This window comes from Bufo gargarizans, chromosome 5 (genome assembly GCF_014858855.1).
Source record: "Bufo gargarizans isolate SCDJY-AF-19 chromosome 5, ASM1485885v1, whole genome shotgun sequence".
Lineage (NCBI taxonomy): Eukaryota > Metazoa > Chordata > Amphibia > Anura > Bufonidae > Bufo > Bufo gargarizans.
The window spans coordinates 313,718,242-313,745,002 of NC_058084.1; the positions used below are offsets into that span (position 1 = coordinate 313,718,242).

The 26,761-nt window shown below is 41.4% G+C and overlaps 1 protein-coding gene across 3 annotated transcripts in view; it reads left to right on the forward strand.

Annotated features, from left to right (window-relative positions):
• RIPK1 (receptor interacting serine/threonine kinase 1) overlaps positions 1-23,910 on the forward strand; it is a 150,750-nt gene extending 126,840 nt beyond the window's left edge. Inside the window, exons 9-12 of one of the 3 annotated variants that reach the window (XM_044293586.1) lie at positions 9,111-9,656; positions 16,533-16,595; positions 18,944-19,093; positions 23,344-23,910. In XM_044293586.1, the coding sequence (XP_044149521.1) occupies positions 9,111-9,656; positions 16,533-16,595; positions 18,944-19,093; positions 23,344-23,624 (1,040 nt within the window). In that variant the 3' untranslated portion in view covers positions 23,625-23,910. The remainder of the gene's footprint in view (positions 1-9,110; positions 9,657-16,532; positions 16,596-18,943; positions 19,094-23,343) is intronic. The other 2 variants (XM_044293588.1, XM_044293589.1) reach the window with 2 other exon arrangements.
• Positions 23,911-26,761: the final 2,851 nt, after the last annotated feature.

Below are 26,761 nucleotides of genomic sequence, written 5' to 3' on the forward strand. Positions count from 1 at the left end.
GTTTTTTCAACACGCTTAAAATTATACTTGCAGACTAAAATCTTGTGGTTATCCATATAAAACATATTAAAACCCATAGGGATCCCACCCAGGGTGCGCTTGTTTGTTTTCCAATTCTGTGCAGTAAACTCCCAGATTCCATGAAGCAAAGGAACAGCCACGGCGATATGTAACTGCAGCATCTGCGACTGATCTGTAGTTTGGAAAAAGAAAGAGGGACACTCCTGCACCTAATAGCCGACTGCCTTGGCTACAATCCGACTTGGGGTACTTTCACACTAGCGTTTTTGTTTTCCGGTATTGAGTTCCGTCACAGGAGCTCAATACCAGAAAAAAAACTGATCAGTTTTATCCTAATGCATTCCGTTCAGAATGCATCAGTTCAGTCCCTTTTATGTTTTTTGGACGGAGAAAATACCGCAGCATGCTGCAGTTTTATCTCTGGCCAAAAATACTGAACACTTGCCGCAATGTCGGGCATTCATTTACATTGAAGTGTATTAGTATGTCGGCAAAACGGATTTGGCTTTGCGCAGACCTTTAAAAATGCTAAAGATTTTTTTATACCGGATCTGTTTTTCTGTGTGACACCGGAGAGACTGATCCGGTATTGCAATGCATTTGTCAGACGCATCCGGATCCGTCTGACAAATGCACCGGCCCATAAGACGCACCTAGGTTTTTTGGGAGGAAAATAAGAAAAAAAATGTTTTTAACCAAAAGGTGTGCTGTGTGTTTGGTGGGTTTGGAACTAATGGTGGTCTGTGGATGACGGACACTTATGGGGGGGAGGGGGGGATCTGTGGATGAAGGACACTGTTATGGGGGGGGATCTGTGGATGACAGACACTGTTATGGGGGGGATCTGTGGATGACAGACACTGTTATGGGGGGGGTCTGTGGATGACTGACACTGTTATGGGGGGGGGATCTGTGGATGACGGACACTGTTATGGGGGGGATCTGTGGATGACGGACACTGTTATGGGGGATCTGTGGATGACGGACACTGTTATGGGGAGATCTGTGGATGACGGACACTGTTATGGGGGGATCTGTGGATGACGGACACTGTTATGGGGGGATCTGTGGATGCCGGACACTGTTATGGGGGGATCTGTGGATGACGGACACTGTTATGGGGGGGGGGGGGGGATCTGTTGATGACGGACACTGTTATGGAAGGGGGGGATCTGTGGATGACGGACACGGTTATGGAAGGGGGGGGATCTGTGATGGACACTGTTACAGGGGGGATCTGTGGCTGGCACTGTTATATATGTGCCATACACAGACCCCCCCCCAGCCCATAACAGTGCCATCCACAGACCCTCCCAGCCCATAACTGTGCCATCCACAGATGTCCCCCATAAAAATGTAATCCACAGATCCCCCGCCGCTCCAGTATACAAATATAAGATGTCTTATTCAATTAATAGTTATTAAACATGCCCCCCAACTCCTAATAGTACCTTACATCCTAACCGCTTCAGTACAATGGAGGCAGGCAGGCCGGGCAGCCGTCGCGTCAGTCACTGACGTCACTTGCCTGCGCCGCCTGCTTCATTCATAAAGTAGGCGGCGCAGGCACGTGACATCAGGGAGTTGCGCTACCGCCCGCCCGGCCTGCATTGTACTGAAGCGGTTAGGATTTAAGGTACTATTAGGAATGAAGGGGCATATTTAATAACTATTAATTGAATAAGACATTTTATATTAGTATACCGGTGGGGCGGGGCTATAGTACAGTGACTGCACCGCCACGCCGCTATTGCCGGCCCCCAGCTCCTCCCCCAGTCCCTCTCCGATCCCCGCTCGCTCGTACATCACAGCTTGCGATGTAAAACTGACAGCATTCGCCGTATAAGACGCAGGGGCATTTCCCCCCCATTTTGCGGGGAGAAAAAGTGCGTCTTATATGGCAAAAAATACGGTATATATTGTGAGACAGTGACAGGTCTCACGCAGGTTAGAGGCAAGGAAGGGGTGGATAGTTCGGTCCACACCCCTATTCCACCACAGGTGAGACCAGCTGGAAGTAATCAGGCTGGCACAAAGCACCTCCCAGGGTGTCAGCAAGGGGGGAGTGTGTTGCCTGTGGACAGAGGCCTGGAGGCTCTGTGTGGTCCAAGCCAGGAGGGCTGAGAGACCACTATTCCCCTATGTGTGCTGAGACACTGGACTGGAGGCAGTGGGCGAACTGTGCTCTGTACAGCCAGGAGGCTGTGGGACATTGGCTGAGAAAGCCGCTTGTGTTCACATGGTGTGAACAGGGTGTGAACAAGGTGAGTCAGGAAACTCTGTGTTAGTTAGAGCCTAGCCGGGCAAGTGTTTATTATTTTATGTGGATGTCACATGTGTTAGGTGAAGCTGCGACTTCATGATAACCTGTATTGGTTGGAGTGCACACAATAAATGCACGGTTTGGACCTGAAACCTGGTGTCCTAAAGTCGTATCTGTGAGAATGACCCCCAAATAAGAGGCGATCCCTTAATTAATATATATATATATATATATATATATATATAATTTTTGCCCCCCCCCCCCCCTTCCCGGCGGATGAAGGGGGGGGAGAGGGGAAATAAGGATTAAAGGTAATATAGGTAATGTGCTATCTACTGTAATGTATTGGATAGGTCCGGTATCTTCATGTAGGGGGTGTTTTAGTGGCAGGGGAACGAATACCCTGCTACTCTTATCTGTGCAATTGTATTGAGCACTCTTACTCCCTCTTGGTTGATGGAATCCTCTGCCACAAGTGTGAAAGTACCCTTACTGGGAACATCTAACAGCACCACGCTGACTGATCTGGTGAGATCTGGACTTTTCCAGAATCTTCCTTTTTAACTGCTGAGAAATCTACTGTGCTATTTAGGGCTCATGCACACGACCGTATGTATTTTGCGGATCTGCAAAAAAACGGATGACATCTGTGTGATGTCCGTGTTGCATCTGTTTTTTCTTCTTGAAGATCCATTGTAACAATGCCTGCCCTTATCTGCAAAATGGACAAGAATAGGACATGTTCTATTATTTTTTAATTATTTTTTTGCGCAACGGACATGGAACGCACGTGGAGTCATTTCTGGGTTTTTTTCAAGCCCCATTGAAGAGAATGGTTCTGCATACAGACCAGTAAAAAACGTAATGTAAACAAAGAAAATTATGTTCATGTTCATGTGCATGAGCCCTTTATCAAAGAAAAGTGCTCCAGGTCCAGGCTTTATTTTACTTGTGTTCCGTTCCACAAGGACTTATTTGGACTTGTTTTTGAGCCACATATTAAAATCTATGCTATCTTTGTTTATTTGTATATTTGTAGTCTTTTATATTAATGAGTTATCCTCAGGATAGGTCAGCAGTATCTGATCGGGGGGGTCCAATGACCTGGGACCCCCGATAATCAACTGATTGAGGAGGCCGTGGCGCTTCGGTCTCCTCACAGCTTACCATGCACAGAGCTGTACATTGCATTAGTGACTGTGCATACTTGGGACTGTACTGCGCCTAGGCCACATGACTGATGAACATGACGTCACTGGCCTAGGGTAGGTAAGCTGCAAGAAGGCTGTGGTGCTCCTCCTCAAAAAGCTGATCGGTGGGGGTCCTGGGTGTCAGACCCCCACTGATCCTGAGTATAGACCATCAGTATAGAACAGTTGGAAAACTGTGAAAGATGAATAGAACTATATTGAAAAGGTGCAAATAGAGAAAGGGGAGAGAGGAGGCAGCGGCTCATGTGTAGTACAGTCAAAAGTAGTGAGATAATAAAATTGCACTTACCAGAAAGTGGTGTGATGAAGTCACAACAGCTTAGAGGGCCTTGCTGGTGAAATGTCCTGACCAGAACCTGGGAAAATAGTCTGGCTGCAGCCTTGGTTCCTAACTGCACTTCTGGAGAAGCACCGTCATAGGATCAATAAGAGGATAAAAAGTAGATACCGGAACCGCTTCACTGGCGCTGCTAGGCAAGATGTCACAGACGAGATGCGTAGTATAAAGTAGTTTTAAAATTATTTTATACTATGCATCTCGTCTGTGACATCTTGCCCAGCAGCGCCAGTGAAGCTGTTCCGGTATCTACTTTTTATCCTCTTATTAATTATATTGAAAAGGTGGCAGTCAGTCACAAAGAAAGCAGTTGGAGTAACCTTAGATTGCACAATGCTGATAGTCTGCATGGGAAGTATATACAAACCCTAAAGGCATTCAGTATATGCACATTCAGTAGCTGTCGGACAAACAATCGTCTGGCAGTTATCCCTCGCAATTCACTCACAACTTCCTCATACACATGCATGTTCGGCTCAGTCAAATGTATGTGTGTGTTTTAATAGGTAATGGGGAGAAAGCTGCTGCCGGACACTTCTGGTCTATGCTGATCACTCGGGAGACCAAAAGAATGAGGCGGAAATATTTTTGCCCACTGCTTCTTTCCCCAATATCATTTCTTGGGGGAGAGTTGGTAGCCCGTACATACATATTAGACTGAGGTCACATCAGTGTTCAGCCTTTTCGTTCTCCTGCTCCGTTACAGGAGCAGGAGAACGGAAAGGATGGATTCGGCACATAACTGAGCCGAACGGAGCCTACGGACCCCATAGACTATAATGGGGTCCGTTAGGTTTCCGCTCAGAAGATGATTTTGGAGCGGAGACAAAAGTTGTGTGTGCAGGACTTTTGTCTCCACTTCAAAAATCTTCGTCTGAGTGGAAACCTAATCAACCCCATTATAGTCTATTGGGTCCGTAGGCTCCATTCGGCTCTGTTATGTGCCGAATCGGTCCTTTCCGTTCTCCTGCTCCTATAACGGAGCAGGAGAACGGAAAGGCTGAACGCTGATGTTAACTCAGCCTAAGGGTTTGGTTGACAATACACTAATGTGTATGGGTGTCTTAAAGGTGTACTCCCATGCCTCACATTGATGGCATATTGCTAGGATATATTATGGTGTAGAACTTTGTGGCACTCTGCCAGTACACGCTTGGAGCCGGGTTCCCACCCCTCGTGAGAAGGCTGCGCTCAGTGGGTAATGTTGGCGTGCAGTTTGTGCATCTACCTGTTTGTGCAACTGCACGCCAACATTACCCACTGAGCGCAGCCTTTTCTACTACACATCTCCATCTTCTCCATAGCGACAGCAGTTTGATAAAGGCCATACCCGGCCGAAACGTTACTGTATGCTAAAACCGCACTTCAAATAAACTATTTATCTATTTTGCAACACAACTGCTGAAGTTCTCTTCTTATTATATTGCTAGGATATGCCATCAATGTCAAATAGGGCCCTCAAAGTGAAGGATAGCAGGCAACGCATATGTGGCATGCTCTTAATTCACTGCTATGGGAGTTCCAAAAACAACCAAGCAAGTGTGCTCAGCTAATTTCAGAAATCCCATAACGTGAGGGGAAAGCACATCGCGCATGTGCGCTCCCCTCTCCATTCACTGCTGTGGGACTGACTGAAATAGCGGAGCCAGCGCTCGGCTATTTTTTTGGGAACTCCCATACCTGTGAATGGAGGTAGCCATGCATGCACTGCATTGCTGTGCTCCCCTCACTTAGGAGGTTGGGCATTCTGGCGTTAAAAGGGGTCTCTACTTTTAAAATATGCTAATGAATATTTGCATTCAACACACATCAGACATCAATCAGATCAAGACCGGTCTCCTTTCATAACCAAAAACATTATTATATTTTTTTTGTATATGCAGCTTCAAAACAATAGCTTATTTTCCGTTTTGGTTATTTAAATTACAGTGATAGATGGATATTATTTTATGCCATTTTATTTTAATTTTTTTTTGTAATTGGGGAAATCGTAAAAATTCTACTTTTCACATTATCTCTTATTTTTAATAGCACAAAGTGCAACTAAAATATTTTTATAATTGTGTCCCTTTTCTGTTACAGTTGCTTTTAAATAGGGGATACTGTGCTAGAATGTGTTAGAATCAGCATCAGCCGGGGGTACCCCGCAAGTACAGGTATTTAGCCCCTTTAAGTACATCTAAACAAAAAAGCCAAATGGCTAAAAACCAAACTTGGCCCAGATACTTATATCTCAATAAAATATAGCCTTTAATTAACACTGTTAAAACTGATTTGTGAGCAAAATTATTTGTAGTCAATGTACCTATACCCAGATAGGGTCCCCTTTTGAAAATTGTACATAGCTCCTATAAGTAAAACAGATGAAAGGTCCTCTTTAATTTGAGTCATTATGTTTTACCTTTTATGTATACAAAAAATATCAAACATTTGAAAAAATGTTCTATTTTCGAGATTTGAATTTGTGTTTTTAAGACAGTGATACCTCATAAAATAATTATTAATTCACATTCACAATCTGTCTAGATTTTTAGAAGCAAATTTTAAAAACATTTTAAGGACCATTTGAGTTGTGTGAGAAGTAGTTTGAAATCAAAATCTGTAAAAAATGGCCGGTGAAATCCTAAAGGTGCTCTTTGGAATGTGGGCCCCTTTGCCCACCTAGGCTGCAAAAAAGTGTCACACATCTGGTATCGCCGTACTCAGGAGAAGTTGGGCAATGTGTTTTGGGGTGTCATTTTACATATACCCATGCTGGGTGAGATAAATATCTTGGTCAAATGCCAACTTTGTATAAAAAAAATTATGGGAAAAGTTGTATTTTGCCGAAATATTTATCTCACCCAGCATGGGTATATGTAAAAAGACACTCCAAAACACATTGCCCTACTTCTTCTGAGTACGGCGATACCAGATGTGTGACACTTTTGCCGCCTAGGTGGGCAAAGGGGCCCACATTCCATAGAGCACCTTTTGGATTTCACAGGCCATTTTTTACAGATTTTTATTTCAAACTACTTCCCACACATTTGGGCCCCTAAAATGCCAGGGCAGTATAACTACCCCACAAGTGACCCCATTTTGGAAAGAAGACACCCCAAGGTATTTCATGATGGGCATAATGAGTTCATGGAAGTTTTTATTTTTTGTCACAAGTTAGTGGAATATGAGACTTTGTAAGGGAAAAAAAAAAAAAAAAATCATCATTTTCCGCTAACTTGTGACAAAAAATAAAAAGTTCTATGAACTCACTATGCCCATCAGCGAATACCTTAGGGTGTCTACTTTCCGAAATGGGGTCATTTGTGGGGGTTTTCTACTGTCTGGGCATTGTAGAACCTCAGGAAACATGACAGGTGCTCAGAAAGTCAGAGCTGCTTCAAAAAGTGGAAATTCACATTTTTGTACCATAGTTTGTAAACGCTATAACTTTTACCCAAACCATTTTTTTTTCACCCAAACATTGTTTTTTTTATCAAAGACATGTAGAACAATAAATTTAGCGAAAAATTTATATATAGATGTCGTTTTTTTAGAAAAATTTTACAACTGAAAGTGAAAAATCTCATTTTTTTGCAAAAAAAAATCATTAAATTTCGATTAATAACAAAAAAGTAAAAATGTCAGCAGCAATGAAATACCACCAAATGAAAGCTCTATTAGTGAGAAGAAAAGGAGGTAAAATTCATTTGGGTGGTAAGTTGCATGACCGAGCAATAAACTGTGAAAGTAGTGTAGTGCAGAAGTGTAAAAAGTGGCCTGGTCATTAAGGGTGTTTCAGCTAGGGGGGTTGAAGTGGTTAAGAATGCTATTATTTTCCCTTATAACCATCTTATAAGGGAAAATAATAATGATCGGGTCTCCATCCCGATCGTCTCCTAGCAACCGCGCGTGAAAATCGCACCGCATCTGCACTTGCTTTGCGGATGCTTGCGATTTTCATGCAGTCCCATTCACTTCTATGGGGCCTGCGTTGCGTGAAAAACGCACAAAATAGAGCTTGCTGCGATATTCACGCAGCGCACAAGTGATGCGTGAACATCGCCGCTCATGTGCACAGCCCCATAGAAATGAATGGGTCCAGATTTAGTGCAGGTGCAATGCGTTCACCTGACGCATTGCATCCGCACGGAAAACGCGCCTGTGTGAAAGGGGCCTAAAAATTTGTGGTTTTTAACTCGTATGAAAAAAAAATGATAAATTGCAAACATCTCCTAGCAACCATCAGTGAAAAACGCTTTGCATCCGGTTGCAATGTTTTTTGTTTTTTTTTTGTTTACGGAAGCCCTATTCACTTCAATGGAACCAGAGCTGCGTGAAAAATACAGAATATAGAACATGCTGCGATTTTTCCTGAACGCAGAAACGATGCGTGAGAAGCGACACTCATGTACACAGACCCATCAAGCGAGTGGGTCAAGATACAGTCCGGATGCTATGTATTTGCTTCACGCATCACCCCTTGACAAAAAACTTACTCTGCATAAGGCATAAGACTGTTGTAAGAATAACAGCTTGTTCTTGGACCAGGAGTGTTCACAGTCAGCGGGGTGCCAACAGATATGGATGGTCTATCCTCAGGATAGACCCTCATTGTTAATATCCTGGAATAACTAATTAAGGACGTGTGGCCCTATTTTTTTCATTTCACATACATTTAGAATATATATATATATATATATATATTTTTTTTTTTTTAATTGGTTGCCCTCAACCAAGATGGCGATGTCTGGTCAATACCATAGAACGCATGCGTCTGCAACATGACTCACAAGATGACGTCCTGCTGGACGTGCGCATTGAAGAGACAGAGACGCTAAACCAACATTACGGTCTATGTGGGCGCTATTGCTTCATCTGGTGCTATTTCTGTGATCCGCATCCCTCCTCATATCACTGTTTTTATTATGATCTTCACTGGCATTATTTTTACATAAAAGGAACTTTCTTCTGAGAATATAGATTATATGACATATGTCATTTGATGAACATGCACTTTGGATGTCTATAACAGATGAATGTAATTGGATGTTAATTGCAACCTCTATTTGATTGGCTTCATATTAATGAAATGTCTTTTATATGCCCGCACTTTCACTGCTTCCATGCTTGAGGAAGGCTCTTGTGAGCCGAAACGTTGCAAGTTTTGCCATTTTTATGGGTGAATAAACCATTTATTTCACGTCTATTTTGGAGTGCATTCCGGATTCTTTCGCTCCTATATATAATCTTATATACGGTAAGCATATGCATGTGACATTTTTCTTTTTTCCTGTAGATGACCCCCTCTCACTACACAGCTCCTTGGGTTCAAGAAATGGTTATGTGCATGAAGCTTTATTTACTGCTAGTAACCAGCCTGTGGAATGCGAGGAAGAAAATATTTTTTTGGAGAGAAAACTGCAAGAAGAAAAGATTTACCACCAGACAGGAAGCCGCATTGACAATATGACAAACCTTTCTAATCCTACTCTGAGTGAGTTGAGTAGGAGAGTGTTCAGTAAAGCAAAGGAAAGGAATTCTGCACCAATCGATTCTCATCCTGCAAGCATGCCAGAGCTATACCTGCAACACCCAAACCTTTTTACCAGAGTTAGCAAACCTGTAGATTTCAAAGAGCCCAATGAATTTCCAGATGTTCCAGAGACTTATCCTTTGTTAAATATACCCTATCGGTTTCCACGTACCTTTCCACCTGCGTATAGTCCTGACTCTTCTGTTCCACTTGATTCTGCTAAGCAGCCAATTGCAGAATCGGGAAGACCAAATCTCTATCCTCTGCCTTCAAACCATACCTATGATGCAGCCGTGAGCCATGCAGTGGGTAAGTCTCTGAATTTCTATTCTTACTTGAGGACGTGGGCTGTATGAAGAAAATGTATGGAAAATGTGACCAGTTTGCACTCAGTCACGTACTATTGCGTCACTGAGCGGAGTGAGTTAACGCTCATTGTCATAATAAGTAGTACGTCACAGCAATGGCGCAGGCCTAGCTCCTGTGCTAGATCTCAAGATTACAAGAACATGGGCCCCATACCCCATAGGCACCCTAAAATGAATGAAGCAGCAGGTTAAGTGTGGACACTGCTATTCCATTCGTCTACTCAGCTATCTCAGACATGGAGATAAATGGAATGGCAGTGGGAATTCTGCAAGGGTTTGTCTTTGTATTACACCCAAGAGCAACCTGCTTATTGAAATAGGGGAGGACACATAGAATTGGCCAAGTTTTCATGTTATTGAACCTAGGAAGTAGAGTGGATTTCTGCATTTCTTCCTCTGGTGGAGATCACACAATGAGTGACGGGCTCACCTTCTTGAGTCTTTATGATCTCTTCTGGCATAGTCTATGCTATGTGGTGGTGAAACACTGACCTCTGTCTGGTTGGTTTGCAGCTGTATACCACCAACAAAAAGGTGTGGAATAGCATATCTAATATTAAAGGGGTTCTGCAGTTTGTTTAAACTGATGATCTATCCAACACCCGGGACCCCCGCCGATCAGCTGTTTGACAAGGCAGCAGCACTCCAGCCTTCTCACTGTTTACCGCTAGCCCAGTGACGTCACGACTAGTATCAACTTGCCTGGGCGCGGCTAAGCTCCGTTCACTTGAATGGAGCTTAGCCGCGCCCAGGCCAGTGATACTAGTCGTGACGTCACTGGGCCAGCGGTAAATATCGAGAAGGCCGCGGCGCTGCTGGAGAGCCGCTGCCTTCTCAAACAGCTGATCGGCGGGGGTCCCAGGTGTCGTACCTCCGCCGATCAGATGCTGATAATCTATTCAGAGGATAGATCATCAGTTTAAACAAACTGCAGAACCCCTTTAAGGATTAATATGCACCTATCATAGTTTCATACTGCAGTCTTAAAAGGGTTGTGCAGCCTGTTTGTTAATCACCTAGCCACTTGGAGCGAGTACATAATTGCACTTCTCCACTGCTATAGGGGAGACGGCACATAGTGTAATGAAGAGGAAGCAGCATTTGCATGAAACGCTGCCTCCTCTTTAAATAGCTGATCGGTGGGGGTGCCAGGTGTTGGGCCGCCACTGATCAGATATAGATTACCTATCCTGAGGATAGGTCATCAGTATAAACAGGCTGCACAACCCCTTTAAATTGACGTTAACAAAAAATACCCCAAATTTATTAAATTTGGCATATTGTGGTCTGTCTGCTATGCATCAGCATGTTCTGATGCAAGGTGTGCGTATTATTTTAAATATACTGTAGGGACAGGAATGGTAAGCATTTTTGTAATGCACTTAATTAGGGAAATGTATATGTTTTTTTTTTTCTAGAACAAATGGGGTCATTAATTAAACTGGTGTAAAGTAGAACTGGCTTAGTGGCACATATAAACCAGATTCCATCTTTCATTTTCCAAAGGAGCTGTCAAAAATGAAAGGTGGAATCTGATTGGTTGCTATGGGCAACTAACCCAGTTCTACTTTACACCAGTTTAATTAATGACCCCAAAGGTATGTAAAGAGTCGACCTAGCAAAGCTCTAACTGAGCACTGCTAAGGGGAATCCATCTTCAGCGCTGAGTAGACACTGAAGACAGATTTTCCTTAGCAGTGCTCAGTTAGAGCCTGTGTAACATACAGCGGAAGAGCTCTTAGCCTGCATCTTGGCTCAATACCCCAGCCCTTGGCTCCCTATATACAGGTCCTTCTAAAAAAATTAGCATATTGTGATAAAGTTCATTCTTTTCTGTAATGTACTGATAGACATTAGACTTTCATATATTTTAGATTCATTACACACCAATTGAAGTAGTTCAAGCCTTTTATTGTTTTAATATTGATGATTTTGGCATACAGCTCATGAAAACCCAAATTTCCTATCTAAAAAAATTAGCATATTTCATCCAACCAATAAAAGAAAAGTGTTTTTAATACAAAAAAAGTCAACCTTTAAATAATTATGTTCAGTTATGCACTCAATACTTGGTCGGGAATCCTTTTGCAGAAATGACTGCTTCAATGCGGGGTGGCATGGAGGCAATCAGCCTGTGGCACTGCTGAGGTGTTATGGAGGCCCAGGATGCTTCGATAGCGGCCTTAAGCTCATCCAGAGTGTTGGGTCTTGCGTCTCTCAACTTTCTCTTCCCAATATCCCACAGATTCTCTATGGGGTTCAGGTCAGGAGAGTTGGCAGGCCAATTGAGCACAGTAATACCATGGTCAGTAAACCATTTACCAGTGGTTTTGGCACCTGAGCAGGTGCCAGGTCGTGCTGAAAAATTAAATCTTCATCTCCATAAAGCTTTTCAGCAGATGGAAGCATGAAGTGCTCCAAAATCTCCTGATAGCTAGCTGCATTGACCCTGCCCTTGATAAAACACAGTGGACCAACACCAGCAGCTGACATGGCACCCCAGACCATCACTGACTGTGGGTACTTGACACTGGACTTCAGGCATTTTGCCTCTCCCCAGTCTTCCTCCAGACTCTGACACCTTGATTTCCGAATGACATGCAAAATTTGCTTTCATCCGAAAAAAGTACTTTGGACCACTGAGCAACAGTCCAGTGCTGCTTCTCTGTAGCCCAGGTCAGGCGCTTCTGCCGCTGTTTCTGGTTCAAAAGTGGCTTGACCTGGGGAATGCGGCACCTGTAGCCCATTTCCTGCACACGCCTGTACACGGTGGCTCTGGATGTTTCTACTCCAGACTCAGTCCACTGCTTCCGCTGGTCCCCCAAGGTCTGGAATCGGTCCTTTTCCACAATCTTCCTCAGGGTCCGGTCACCTCTTCTCGTTGTGCAGCGTTTTCTGCCACACTTTTTCCTTCCCACAGACTTCCCACTGAGGTGCCTTGATACAGCACTCTGGGAACAGCCTATTCGTTCAGAAATTTCTTTCTGTGTCTTACCCTCTTGCTTGAGGGTGTCAATGATGGCCCTCTGGACAGCAGTCAGGTCGGCAGTCTTACCCATGATTGCGGTTTTGAGTAATGAACCAGGCTGGGAGTTTTTAAAAGCCTCAGGAATCTTTTGCAGGTGTTTAGAGTTAATTAGTTGATTCAGATGATTAGGTTAATAGCTCGTTTAGAGAACCTTTTCATGATATGCTAATTTTTTTAGATAGGAATTTTGGGTTTTCATGAGCTGTATGCCAAAATCATCAATATTAAAACAATAAAAGGCTTAAACTACTTCAGTTGGTGTGTAATGAATCTAAAATATATGAAAGTCTAATGTCTACAGAAAATAATGAACTTTATCACAATATGCTAATTTTTTTAGAAGGACCTGTATATCCTAACTGTCACTGCTGAGTCCCTGCCTATCTGACTTGCTGACAGTCCTTTATTTGTATTTCATGCGCTTCCCTGTTAGTACTTTGTGCAAGGAAGAGAGAGGAGAATGGGACTGCCAGCGCTTAGCGCTGATAGTAGGAGTACTGTGTTCATGGAAAACTGTTGCCAGTGCTAAATGGCAGTCCCATTCTCCTCTCTCTTCACTGCACTCAGGAACTAACAGAGAAATGCAGAGAATAGAAATAGCAAGTCAGATAAGCAAATAAGGTGAAAAAAGAACATGACCAAATGGACAGCTCACCCCAGAATCCTGAGCTGTCTTACATTTAGACCATTTTCTACGCCTAAAACAGGCAAAGAAAATGATGAATGAGACTAGACCGGCCTGCCCCCTTTCTTGCCCGTGCCACGGCCACAATTTTAGACCTGGCATGAATGGTGCAAAGTCACAGATAGTGGCGTAACCGCCATCTGTGCTTGAAATACGCCAGATTTAGGCGTATTTCAGATTGGTAAATTACTTGCTTAGTGCCTTCAAATCTTCATGTGCAGGGAACAAACACAGAGCTGGCCACCCTACTCAATAGCAAAGTATAAGAAATAGTAAAATTCCATGGAAAGAAGTACATTAAAAAGATGAAATGATGCGTTTTAAGAATAACAAGCACTTAGTTATGGCATTATATAAAATGCCAGGTCCTCCCCTAAATATCATAGGTATCAGACACAGCTGATGTGGGGGGGGGGGGGCATTGCTTAACTAGGACAGCAGCAAAACATACTTATAGTTATAAATATGAATGTATCCTATATACAATGGACAGTACAAAAAAAAGAGTTAGACCAGCACCTCCAAACTATGTGTAATAGGGAGTTCAGGTGCACGCTACCATGGCTTTAATACAAAACCAAACAAGGACTAGAAGTGGCAGCACACTGCTTTGTGCACAAAGATGCATGCAAATATTGAAAACATGAATACATTTAAAGTGCATTACTGCTGTACTTACTATATGAAAATTAGAAGCTCTTTGGGCACATTTGTAAAAGTGTGTTGGGCCCATCTACCAACGACCAGGTGGCTTCTAACAGACAGACACACTAAAAGACTTGTCTTTTTTGGGCTTTTGGCCTAAACATTTCAGGGCAATGTAGACTCCAGCTATGAGCTACTTGGATGTAAAGCACCAGGCAAATGGATGGGAGTGCACGCCCTAAATAGGGGAAGCCATTGCCTTAAATATACATATTTTCACTGTTTGCATGTGTCTTTGTGCATATGTATTCCTACTTGTAGTTCTTGTGTGCTTCTATATGCAATGTAGGTTCATTTTATTTCAATAGAAATAAGTCCAGTCAGTGTTTAAATTTAGACTTCCAGGAGAGCTGGTATTAAAGGTTAGTATTAGCAGAGGCGTAGCTATAGGTTAAGTGGTTGCTTTGGGGCCTGAACTCAGAAGGGGCCCGCCCGGGATAAGGATTAAAAGATTTTATTGTCAGAGATCCCTCAACAGTATTATACAATGACATTATATGCAGTGACACTGTAAAAACGGACAGAGCGGCTGCCAGGCCTTGTCAGAAAACAATCGTGACTAGCCACAAGAGCATGGGAGGAGGGGATTGTGAATAAGTTGCTGAGGGAGGGACCGTTCAAAAATTTGCTGTGGGGCCCAATCATTTCTTGCTACGCTACTGAGTATTAGTATCCAATACACTTACTATCCAATATGCTATCCTATTCTATTCTCCTCCCTTGTTAAATCAGGATTTGATACTGAAGGCAATTTTGAAAACAGGTAGCCCCATTATGTGGCAAAAAAGGGTGAGCTTTAGATAACATAATAGCATTACATTTCTCGGTTATCTAGACAGGGTACTTGGTTAAAAACAACATTTATAAATGTAATATGAAAAGATGTAAAACTTATCTGTATATTGCAAATGGAAACAAGGTGATTGCTACAAATAATAAACTAAGGTATGGAGGAGACTGGAGTACATACATATACAGTCCAGTCTTCAAAGATGGTGCCATAACCTCCAGGTTTCTGCTGTTATACACAGCAGAGGCCCAGGGATAATGTCTGCAACCGGCGGTAATGGCGATCGCGGACATTTAACCCCTAAGATTCTGTGCTCAGATGTGAGCACGACATCTAGGAGCTCTAAAACCAGGAGCCATGCGCTTTCTGATCTGGGCTGCCTTCTCCTGGCTGAGATCGGGGAAGGTGGCCTGCACTAGCAATTGGCCTAAGCCTGTACTAGGCTTACAGGATAATTACTAGTATATTCCAATGGCCTGCATTCAGCTCACACAGCTCTGTAAACATAATTACAACACCCGCGCCAATCACATGAAAAACTATAAAAATGTGATATCGCAGTAATTGTACTGTCCGGAAAAATGAAGGTAACAGTTCATTTTTACAACATGGGGAACGCTGTTGAAACAAAATCCATAAAACTATGACGTAATTGCGTTTCTTTTTCCCAATTTCACCCCATTTGGATTTTTTTTTCCGGCTTCCTGCTACATTTTATGAAATAGTAAATGGTCCCTTTGAAAAGTACAACTTGTCCTGCCAAAAAACAAGCCCTTATGCCACTATGTGAAGGGAAAAGTTAAAAAGTTATGGCTCTGGGAAGGCAGGGAGTGAAAAACTAAAATTCTAAAACTGAAAATTGCTAGGGGCTGAAGCGGTTAAATACTGACATTACCTATTTCTATTACCTATATCTACCTTGCCCATATATGCCCTCCCCACATCAGCTGTGTCTGGATAGGTCATCAATATCAGATCGGCGGGAATCCAACTCCCAACACCCCCACCAATCAGCTGTTTGAAGAGAAAGCGCTGTCCTAGGCTGTTTTAGAGGTGGACACCACTATTACCTACCTCTAAAACAGCCTAGGACAGCACCTAAGAACTCCCAATTGTGTCGGTGATGTTACAGGGCTCACTGCTAGACGGAAGTCTCCACCTAGCATAGTGGGGAGAAGTCTGGTATGTCATAGGCAGTAAGCAAACAGAACTTGCCCTGTGCAATGCAGGGGGAGCATCGGAGCAAGGAAATACTTCAATACATAGTAAATAAGTAAAGAGGTTAAATCCGATAACAATGGCTTCATTTTTATATTTATTTATATTTTTTTACTCTCTCCTAATTCATCCCTTTCCACTCCCATTCCAATGCTTGAAGGTCCCCTACAAATCTCTACTCTGTGGTCTTTCTCAAAAGGAAATGTATAACTGCTCAGCCAATTACTGGCTGCAGCGGTGACCAACCTCGGCCAGTGGCTAAATGGTCGCATACCAGAAAGTAGAGACTGGCAGGGAATCTAGGAGCCATTCTGCTTTTTTTTTTCAATGTTAATGGCTGCAAACCCCTTTTTTTTCCATGATTGATAGCAAATGTGTTGTATTGTTGCAGGCACAGAAGGCAACACTATGTTCCCCAAGGGAAACTTTGGGTATCCACAGATGTATTCACCAGGTAAAGGAATAATTTGAAGGTGTTTTCTGAGACTTTATAACTGATTACCTATCCCCAGTTATAAATTATAATTTTTTTTAAAATTCTGTCAGTTCTAATATTCGGTGTAGTAATTGCTTTCCCCGTTTTGGCTCCAAAATGCTGATATTTTTTCTTAGTTCCTAAAGTATAGTGTATGATAAATCATTGTGTAAGGCTGGGTTCACACCCGAGCGTTTTATCGCGCTGTAAAACGCCCGACGTCCCAAGAAGCACAGGAGCTTCTTTGGGGCGTCTTGTCGTGCGTTACCGTACATAGACTTCCGGGAACGCGCGACAATGGGCGTTTGCTTGTTCCGGAGCCGCGATTGTAAGTGCACATACAATCTCGCATACATAACGCTCCATCCCGTACGCTCAGGTGTGAACGCAGCGTTATACTTAAGATAAAACAGTGCACACATACAGTCTTGAGAGCAATTGCTTTTGTCTCAGTCCTGTAATTCCTTGATCTTTCCCCAAAACACTAATAAAGACTGGAGCAGATTTTCTAATGAAAATGCATCAAAGTTCTGGCTGAACCTCGACTAAACGGAAATCATAGCAAGTGTCTACAGGGCTATAGCCACATTACTGTCCACATGCGTTTACACGAACCTGTATCTGCAATGAAGGTTTCTGATTGAGCTGCTGCCGGACATGTGAGCCTAGCCCGAGATGTGTTGGGTTGTTGTTTCAAAGTAGTTATACACAACCAAATCAAGATGGTCAAAATATTGTTATAAATTTTGAGCTAGACCCTTTAATCCAATATTTCACACATAGTGGGTAGCTTAATAAAACTTAACATTTAAAGAGGACCTTTCACCAGAATAAAACGTCTCAACTAACTATACAGACATGTAGAGCGGCGCCCAGGGATCCCCCTGCACTTACTGTTATACCTGGGCGCCGCTCCGTTCTCCCGTTATAGCCTCTGGTATCTTCATAGTTAGGCTCCACCCAGGGGAACCTGCCGTCGTCTCATTCTCCCATGCTGTAGCGCTGGCCAATCACAGCGCTCAGCTCATAGCCTGAGAGAAAAAAAAAGCCTCTCAGGCTATGAGCTGAGCGCTGTGATTGGCCAGTGCTACAGCATGGGAGAAGGAGACGCCGGCAGGTTCAACTGGGTGGAGCCTAACTATGAAGATACCGGAGGCTATAACGGGGGAACGAAGCGGCGCCCAGGGATAACAGTAAGTGCAGGGGGATCCCTGGGCGCCGCTCTACATGTCTGTATAGTTAGTTTAGAAGTTTTATTCTGGTGAAAGGTCCTCTTTAATAATTTCAAATAAAATAGGCCCATAAAGTTAAAAAATGTTGCATTGAATGCAACTATGAAAAAGCATGAGTATGTTGAACTGCAGTATGATTACAAATGAGGAAGGGGCCCAATAAAGGGATAGCGATAATGATAGAGTGAGAGAAAAAAACAGACAGAAGGACACAATGCTGGGTAACAAGCCCTAGGTGTCCCTGAGTTTGTCTCTATCCCCACTCTCACTTACAAACCCTAAAGTCTCCCTTCCTAGATTTAGACTGCCCAGCTTCGTCCAACAGATGAGAACAGGTCCGATCACTCCTGACACCACTGATGGTCAAAAACAAACGACTGACGGACTGGAGTTGGCAATACAGTGTTCCTGCTTGATTTAATCAGGCCTTGATGATTCAACACTAATGTCACTCAGCAAACTAGGGACCTGATGTTATCCTTTATAGTAGTAAACAAACATGTGCCAACGCGTTTCATTAGTGGTTACCAATTCCTCAGGGGACTAAATTATATACTATATAACCACAAGATACCAGGTCACAAATCCGATACCATTGGACAGTTTCTAAGGGCATCTTTCCATTTCTCGTCGGAAAAAAAGGGTTGGAGTTCTTTTTCCCACCTTTTTTTAGCTAATATTGTAATCCGTTCTTTTTTCCCCTCCATCAATATCCCATATCTTTGTTTAGTTGTACCCCTTTTTTCTCCGACATCCGTAAATTTATATATTCGATCTGTTTGTTCCTTTCTGTATTTATCTACATTTACCCCTGTCCTTAAAGCGTTCCTAAACTGGAAGTATTTATAAATATCCTTTTGGGGGATCCCAAACTCCCTAACCAGAGTATTAAAATCCTTCAGTTTATCATCTTCAAATACCTTCCTCATTTGTAATCATACTGCAGTTCAGCATACTCATGCAGTTTCATAGTTGTATTCAATGCAACATTTTTTAACTTTATGGGCCTATTATTTTATTTGAAATTATTAAATGTTGGGTTGTTATTTCACAAACCTGATTCCAACTTTGGTCTTTTTCTTTGCTTTCCTCTAGAGAAATCTGTCAATTTGACTATATCAAACAGTACAGCCTTTCAGATTGGAAATAATAATTTCTTAAGTGCTGGAGGGGAGTTAGATATGAAAATGAATCCAGTCACTCAAGGCTCATATTACCAGCAGAAACTATATGCCGAAGTGCTTGGTGAGTTTTTTTTTTTTTTAGTTTTTTTTTGTCAAATAAGAAAATAGCTGTTAAAAGCATGCCTACAGTCATACTTTAGATTAAAAAACTTTATTTCATTCATATTTCATGACTAGGGTGACAGTGGCAAGTGACTGTAAGAACAGGATGTAAAATTCCTGGAGACTTAGAAAAAGGCAGAAAAACGTTGCATGACCGTGACCAAAATCACATGCAACTTTAATGCAGATTTTAGCACAACTGATTGTCTGGCCAAAGTAGCTTAACCCTTAGAATACCGGAAGTTTTTTCATTTTTGCGTTTTCATTTTTATTCCCCATCTTTCTTGAGCCATAACCTTTATTTTTTATTTTTTTATTCTTTATTACGGGTAACAAACCGTGCATCAGCAAAGTAAATAAAATACATCAAGTACTTCACAGATGGAGCACTACAACGAGACATCATCATTTTACAGTCCTCTTAACAAATCCTGCTGGCAACTGTAGTATGGTGCGTGGAACCCCTTTGAAGCAGGATCTGTTTTGACTAAGCAAAAGCCTTGTCGGGAGAAATTAGTGAGAACGTACTCCTTGTCTCAAAAACAAAAGCGCCAGAAAGAATAAAGTAACATAATTGAAAAAATATTGAAAAGTGTATCCACCAGATAAATAACGACAGAAGGAGAAGAGCAAAACTGACAGACAATGAGCACAAGGGGGAGAAATAGAGGGGGGGGGGGTGTAACACAACAGAGTACAGGGTTAGGTTTAGCATCTTAGGACAGAAGGTTCCGAAATTCCTGGGATTCCTGAAAAGAAGACCAGGGGGCCCAAGAATCGAGGAAAGCTTTATGCTTGGCTCGCAACTTCGAAGTAAGTTCCTCCATTCTCCGGATCTCCTCCACCTTTTGGAACCAACAGCTAATTGTCGGAGGCAAAGAGAGCTTCCACCTCACAGGGATGCATGACCTAGCCGCAATCACCAGGGAACACAGACAGGACTTACGAAGCACCCTCATTGAAAGATCCGATAGGAATAATAAAAAGAAACCAGGAGTATTTGGTATTGTAAACCGGAAAATTAAGGACAATGTTTTATGGACCAACTGCCAAAAAGGACAAATTTTTGGATAATCCCAAAAAATGTGTAGCATGGAACCCATGGCTGAGTCACAGCGCCAGCAAACAGGAGACGCGGATGGGAACATTTTCTGTAATCTAGTTGGAACATAATACCATCTGGACAGTATCTTATAACCCGCCTCCTGGAACCTACTTGCCATGGATGACCGGTAGAGCAGGCAGAAAAGTTTTGACCAGTGATCAGGGGGGATGTCTACTCCCAGGTCTTGAGACGACTTCGCCACATATGGGGGCAGATAATCCTGTTGAGGGGCCACCAAGGCTTGGTAACATTCAGATAGGGAATGTTTGTAGGAGCCCGACCCAACACAAACTTTCTCAAAAGCGGTAAGAGCCCTGTCAAACCCTGTGGAGGCCGGAATAGAGGATAAAAAATGCGTCAGTTGTCTGGATCTCCAGAATCCCAAAGGGCAGGAATCTGTTACTTTCAAAATCTCGTCATAAGTATGTAAGCCATCTGCCTGAGGTTCTGAAAAAGGGCGCACGGGACCTACCATTTACCCACCATTGCAAAAACGGTCCTCCCCTGCAACTCACTGGAAAATTGGGATTTCCCAAAATGGGGAATAATGGGGAGGGGGAGATCAGAGGATTGTTTTTGACTTTATGAAATTGTGTAATGGTGGGACCAATTGTGGGATAATTAGAAAGAACTGAAGGGAGTTTCAAATCTACCCAGGGCAGGGAGGTCAGCGGACAGCTCGAGCAGAGTTGTTCAATCGATACCCACTGTTTGAGCTGTGTGTGCCGACACCAGTCCACTATCCTTTGGCGCAAGGAGGCTGAGTAATATTTACGTAGGTCAGGTACACCTAGCCCTCCTTTGTCCCTCGGGATGTGGGGCCATAACTTTTATTATTTTTTCGTTCACATAGCTGTTTGAGGGCTTATTTTTTGCTGGACAAGTTGTACTTTCTAATACGACTATTTAATATGGCATACAATGTAGTAGGAAGCGGGTTAAAAAAATTCCAAATGGGGTGGAATTGGAAGAAAAACGCAATTTCTCCACCGTTTTAAGGGTTTTGTTCCCACTGATTTTCGTTTGTGGCAAAACTGACCTGTGCGCTTCGTTCTCTGGGTCAGTACAATTATAGTGATACCACATATGTATAGGTTTTTATGTCTAAATAGTGTAAAAATAAATGTAAACTTTGAGGAAATTTAAATTATAAAAATGTTTTTACATCACCATATTCTGACCCTCATAACTTTTTTTATAGTTATACCTACTGAGCTGTGTAGGGGCTAATTTTTTGCGGGACAATCTGTAGTTTTTATTGATAACATTTTAGAGTGTGTGTGACTTTTTTTTTATCACATTTTATTTTAAAAAAATTGGGTAAGAGAAGCGAAGGAGGAAAAAATGGCAAATTGGCCATTTTGAACCTTTTTTTTTTCCCATTTCACCATTCGCCGTATTAGAAAAATATTTTTATATTTTAATATTATGGGTGTTTTCGGTCTAGGTGATACCGATAATGTTTATATTTTTTGTTATTTACGTATTTAATTTTATTTTTTATTCTACGGAAAGGGGGTGATTTTGAAGCTGGTATTTGAGCCCACAAAATCCGATATTTTTTTATTCTGAACAATCATGGAATTTGTAGATCCAATAATTGTTCATTGTGCCATGTTTGTACTTTGCTCCAGTGCCGTACGTGTACGGAGCTGGTAGAAAAGGGATTAAAGGGGTTTTACAGTGTATGATATTGACGATGATATCAGATTGATAGGGCCCTGCCATCAGCGGTTACCTCCACTCCCTATGAATTGTAGTTAGTAGTGCAGTATAACTATAGATGTTCATTCCATTCAGGGAGAGGAAGCTGTAATTGCACTGCTACTACAATTCCTCAGCCTCTTCAAACAGCTGATCAACAGTTGGACCAAACCTTAGGATAGGTCATCAATATCATGACAATGCACAACCCCTTTAATGAAAAAAACTAATGTATTTGTGTGTAATCAGGGAGATGATCATCGGACATCTCCATAACTAAATTCACCCTACCTACAGTGCCTAGGTTGGGTGTGCTAATCAGGAGACAGAAGTAGCTAAGTTCTAGTGTGCGCACTTCATTTTGGGTTCCTTATGAGTGCTTTTGTTTCAGCTAAAAGAGTATAAGATAATGAACCTTTTCATGTTTGGGGGTACTTTGAAGCCTAGGGTATTATTTTATCACTTTGAATGCTACATACAAACTGGTGTATTTCCATTCTTTAGATCATATTCAGGGACAATGGTCACAAAGAAAAAAATATATAAAATAGTTTTTACTATTTACATTCTGTCAATATTACCTACCCCAGAAACTGATCCTCCAACTCTCTCTCATTCATAGCTATGACAACTATATACATTGTCTACCATATGACATCACTATAGCACAAAGAACAAAGAGTTTCAGTTCTGTAATAATCATCCATGTATAGACAATTTTAAGAAAAAAAGTGGATAGCAGATAGATCCAGGATCGAACAGACAGGTGCAGATTTTGTCACAGATGTTTTTCTGCAAAATCGGTGGCTTTTTCCCCGTGTACGCCACTCACTTCTTCTTTTTTTTTTTGCCAGTTCTGAGAAATGGGAAGTGGTGTGGGCGGGGAAGGGAATGAAAAGATGTCTTAAGTCTATGCCAGCAAGGGAGCTGACGTAGATTTAAGCAGGTCGCCTGGCCACCAGTAAAGCGCCTAAGTTATGTAGAGCACGCCGCCTCTACATAACTTAGGCAAAACAAGAGGCAGTGGACATGGACTAAGACCGGGGTCTAAAACGCTGGCTTAGTAAAGGTCCCCCTTTATTTGCATTTGACCAAAGAGAGTGCAGTAGTATCAAAAGTTTTGATCAGTGGGGGTCTGAGCATTGAGACACTGTTTACTAGTGAAAAGAAAAGAGAACAGAACACTTATTGTGCTCTCCTTGCTGCAGAAGAGGAAGTGAGATGGACTCAATAGAAAGTCTATGGGCCCACCTCAATTCCATCCTCTGCAGTGGGGAGAAAGAGCACTCTCGTTCTAGCGATCGTTGGGGGTCTCAGCACCACAGATAAAAACTTTTGATATGTCTTACACAAACTTATTGTCCCATTAATACTTTTTTCTTTGCATTCCTGCATTTCAGGGAGCAATGCTTTATTAAATGAAAACCAGATGCAACTTTTGAGGGAAAATTTGTCTCGGAAATGGAAGGAGTTTGCACGCGCAGTTGGATTTCGCCAGCCAGAAATTGAAGAAATTGACCATGACTATGACCGTGATGGGTTGAAAGAAAAAGTATATCAGATGTTACACAAATGGCAGATGAAGGAGGGGTCCAGAAATGCCACCGTTGGAAAGGTTGCCACCGCTCTCGATTCTCTTAAAGATACTGACCTTCTCAACCAATTAATTATGCTGAATTAACATGAAAACAATGCATGGTCTAATAGTCATGTGTGAAAAATCACATTGAACATCTAGGGGGCTTTTCATCCTGTTATCACATAAGATGCCACAAGTGCTGGATTCCAGTACAGACTAGGCCATATGCAAATGTCACACTGGGATAACCTTTTTTACACTCATCACTTTATATTACTTGTACAGCATTATATTGTATAAAATTATTCTTATGATTGGACCATTTGTAAACTATGTTGCATATAGTACTGGCAAGATAATTTCCATTTTAATGAAGATTTTAAAACCAGTCCTGGATTGTTTATGACCTGTGGATGTTTTTATATGTATTTGTATAAAGTTTTATATCCTCATTATATAAATGGTGTTGTATAACAGGCAACTCAACCATCCAGAACTGCACCGTTGTAAGACATAATAAACAAGATCTAATAAATCTAATGTATATCACAATAACCAATTAATTGTGTTACAATCACCTATTGATTATAACAAATAGTGTATAAATTCATACATAAAATTGCAATTAAAAATTGTAGAATTTATTAAGATATTATTTTCTAATATAAATATATACAAAAAGTATTAAAAGAAAACCAGAAAAGTGTATATACAAATTAATGTGGATTAGTCAATGCTCATGTAGGAAATAGATATATCCATAATTGCATTGATCAGAAAAGGAATAATGTTCCAGTAATTTGTGAAAAATTTACAAAGTATAATAAAAGTATAAAAATATGGAAAAAAAAAAAAAAGTCCAGCGATTGTGGAAAAATATAATAGTAGAGGTTAAAAGAATATAAACATATCCGTAATATATGGGTGTAGTTATAGTGACAATTGGTAGGGTCACCGCAATGATAGTAGTAGTAGTAGTAGTATTGGATTGTGCCTCTAAGTTTCCTTTACATTTAGAAGTTTGTATACAGTATTTATAGTATTAATATTTTGTATCAAATGAAAGATAAAAAGATACTTATGTTGGCTACGATCTAGCTGATTTACCGTACTGCCGACTTTGATGCAGCTTTCCTCCCGGCTGTGTCCATGCAGCAGCGTGTAAGCACTTGTTCCTGGGGTTGGCGTCCCACGTGTTGGCGTGCTCTTTATTCCTGGATTACAGGCTGCAGGGACTGCCGGGTAACTTGAGTCAGGGATTGTAGGGATCTCACCCCGAATGGGGATTGTAGGAATCTCACCCCGATTGATTACCAGCCAGGCTATATTTCACAGTCGGCGGTAGTATTACTTTTCAATGGAAGATTTTAGCCTCTTGTATTTGGGCTGTATGGTGTATAAGAAGCTTCTTATAAGATTGCATTCATATATTTCCCAGACCCGTTTCGGACCTACACATCCCTTCCTCAGTGGCCGAATACAAGAGGCTAAAATCATCCATTGAAAAGTAATACTACCGCCGACTGTGAAATATAGCCTGTCTGGTAATCAATAGGGGTCAGATTCCTACAATCCCCATTCGGGGTGAGATTCCTACAATCCCCGACTCAAGTTACCCGGCTGTCCCCGATGCCTGTAATCCAGGAATAAAGAGCGTGCCAAGACGTGGGACGCCAACCCCAGGAACAAGCGCTTACATGCTGCTGCATGGACACAGTCGGGAGGAAAGCTACATCAAAGCCGGCAGTACAGTAAATCGGCTACTTCGTAGCCAACATAAGTATCTTTTTACCTTCCATTTGATACAAAATATTAATGCTATAAATACATTGGATACAAACTTCTAAATGTAAAGGAAACTTAGAGGCACAATCCACTACCACTACTATCATTGCAGTGACCCTACCAATTTTCACTATAAATACACCCATATATTACGAATATGTTTCTATTCTTTTAACCTCTACTATTATATTTCACAATCACTGGACTTATTTTTTGACTTTTTCATATTTTTATACTTTTTAAATTTTTCACAAATCACTGGAACATTTTTCTTTTTTCCTTTTCTGATCAATGTAATTATGGATATATCTATTATCTACATGGGCATTACTAACTAATTGAAATTACAACAGGACTACCCATTGATTAATCCACATTATTTTGTATACACTTTTCTGTTTTGTTTTTTATTGATTTTTTTAAAATACTTTTCGTATATATTTATATTAGAATATAATATCTTAATAAATTCTACAATTTTTTTATTGCAATTTTATGTATGAATTAATACACTATTTGATATAATCATTAGGTGATTGTTATTGTGATTTACATTCCTTTTAATAGATCTTGTTTATTATGTCTTACAACGGTGCAGTTCTGGATGGTTGAGTTGCCTGTTATACAACACCATTTATATTTTGTTTTTACTGGGTTCTCAGGGAAACGTCTTTTAACAGAGCACCAGAACAATTTACCACAACAGGTGAGCCACCATATACCTTCTATATTCTCATTATGCATCTGTGTCTTCAAACGTAAGCTAGGGCCACATGGTGATCTTTGACAATTTTTGCGTGATCAACAAACTATAAGAAGCAAACTCTGTCAGGCAAGAGTTAAGATACAAAATTTTAAAAAGGCTAATTTTCCTGGGTTGAGGGCAGCATTTCAGGGCATAGACTGGGAGCAGCTACTGTCACATAATAATACTGAGGATTAATGGGAGAGTTTTAAATCCACATTGAGTAATTGCACTAAAAAAGTTATTCCTTTAGGTAACAAGTATAAATGGCTAAAATTAACCCCCCTCCCCCTTCATGGCTTACAGCTACTGTAAAAAGGGTAATAAAAGACAAAATAAAAGGCATTTAAAACATACAAATCTGAGGGTTCAGCTGGAGCATTTAAAGATTACAAAGAGCTTAATGAAATGTGTAAAAAGGAGATAAAATTAGCAAAACGAACAGCAGATGGCAAAAGAGAGCAAAACAAATCCCAAAAAATTCTGTAAATATACAAAATGCTAAAAATCCTAGGTTTGAGCAAGTAGGTCCACTCGATAATGGTAAAGGGGGGGGGGTAGTCACTGAAGATGAGGAAAAGGCAGAGTTACTAAATGTTATTTTTAGCTCTCTATATACAAAGGAAGAGAAAGGAGCTGATATCTGTGATGCTGGGGCTGTTAGTACATCCAGTAATATTCTCACTTGGCTAACTGTAGATATGGTCAA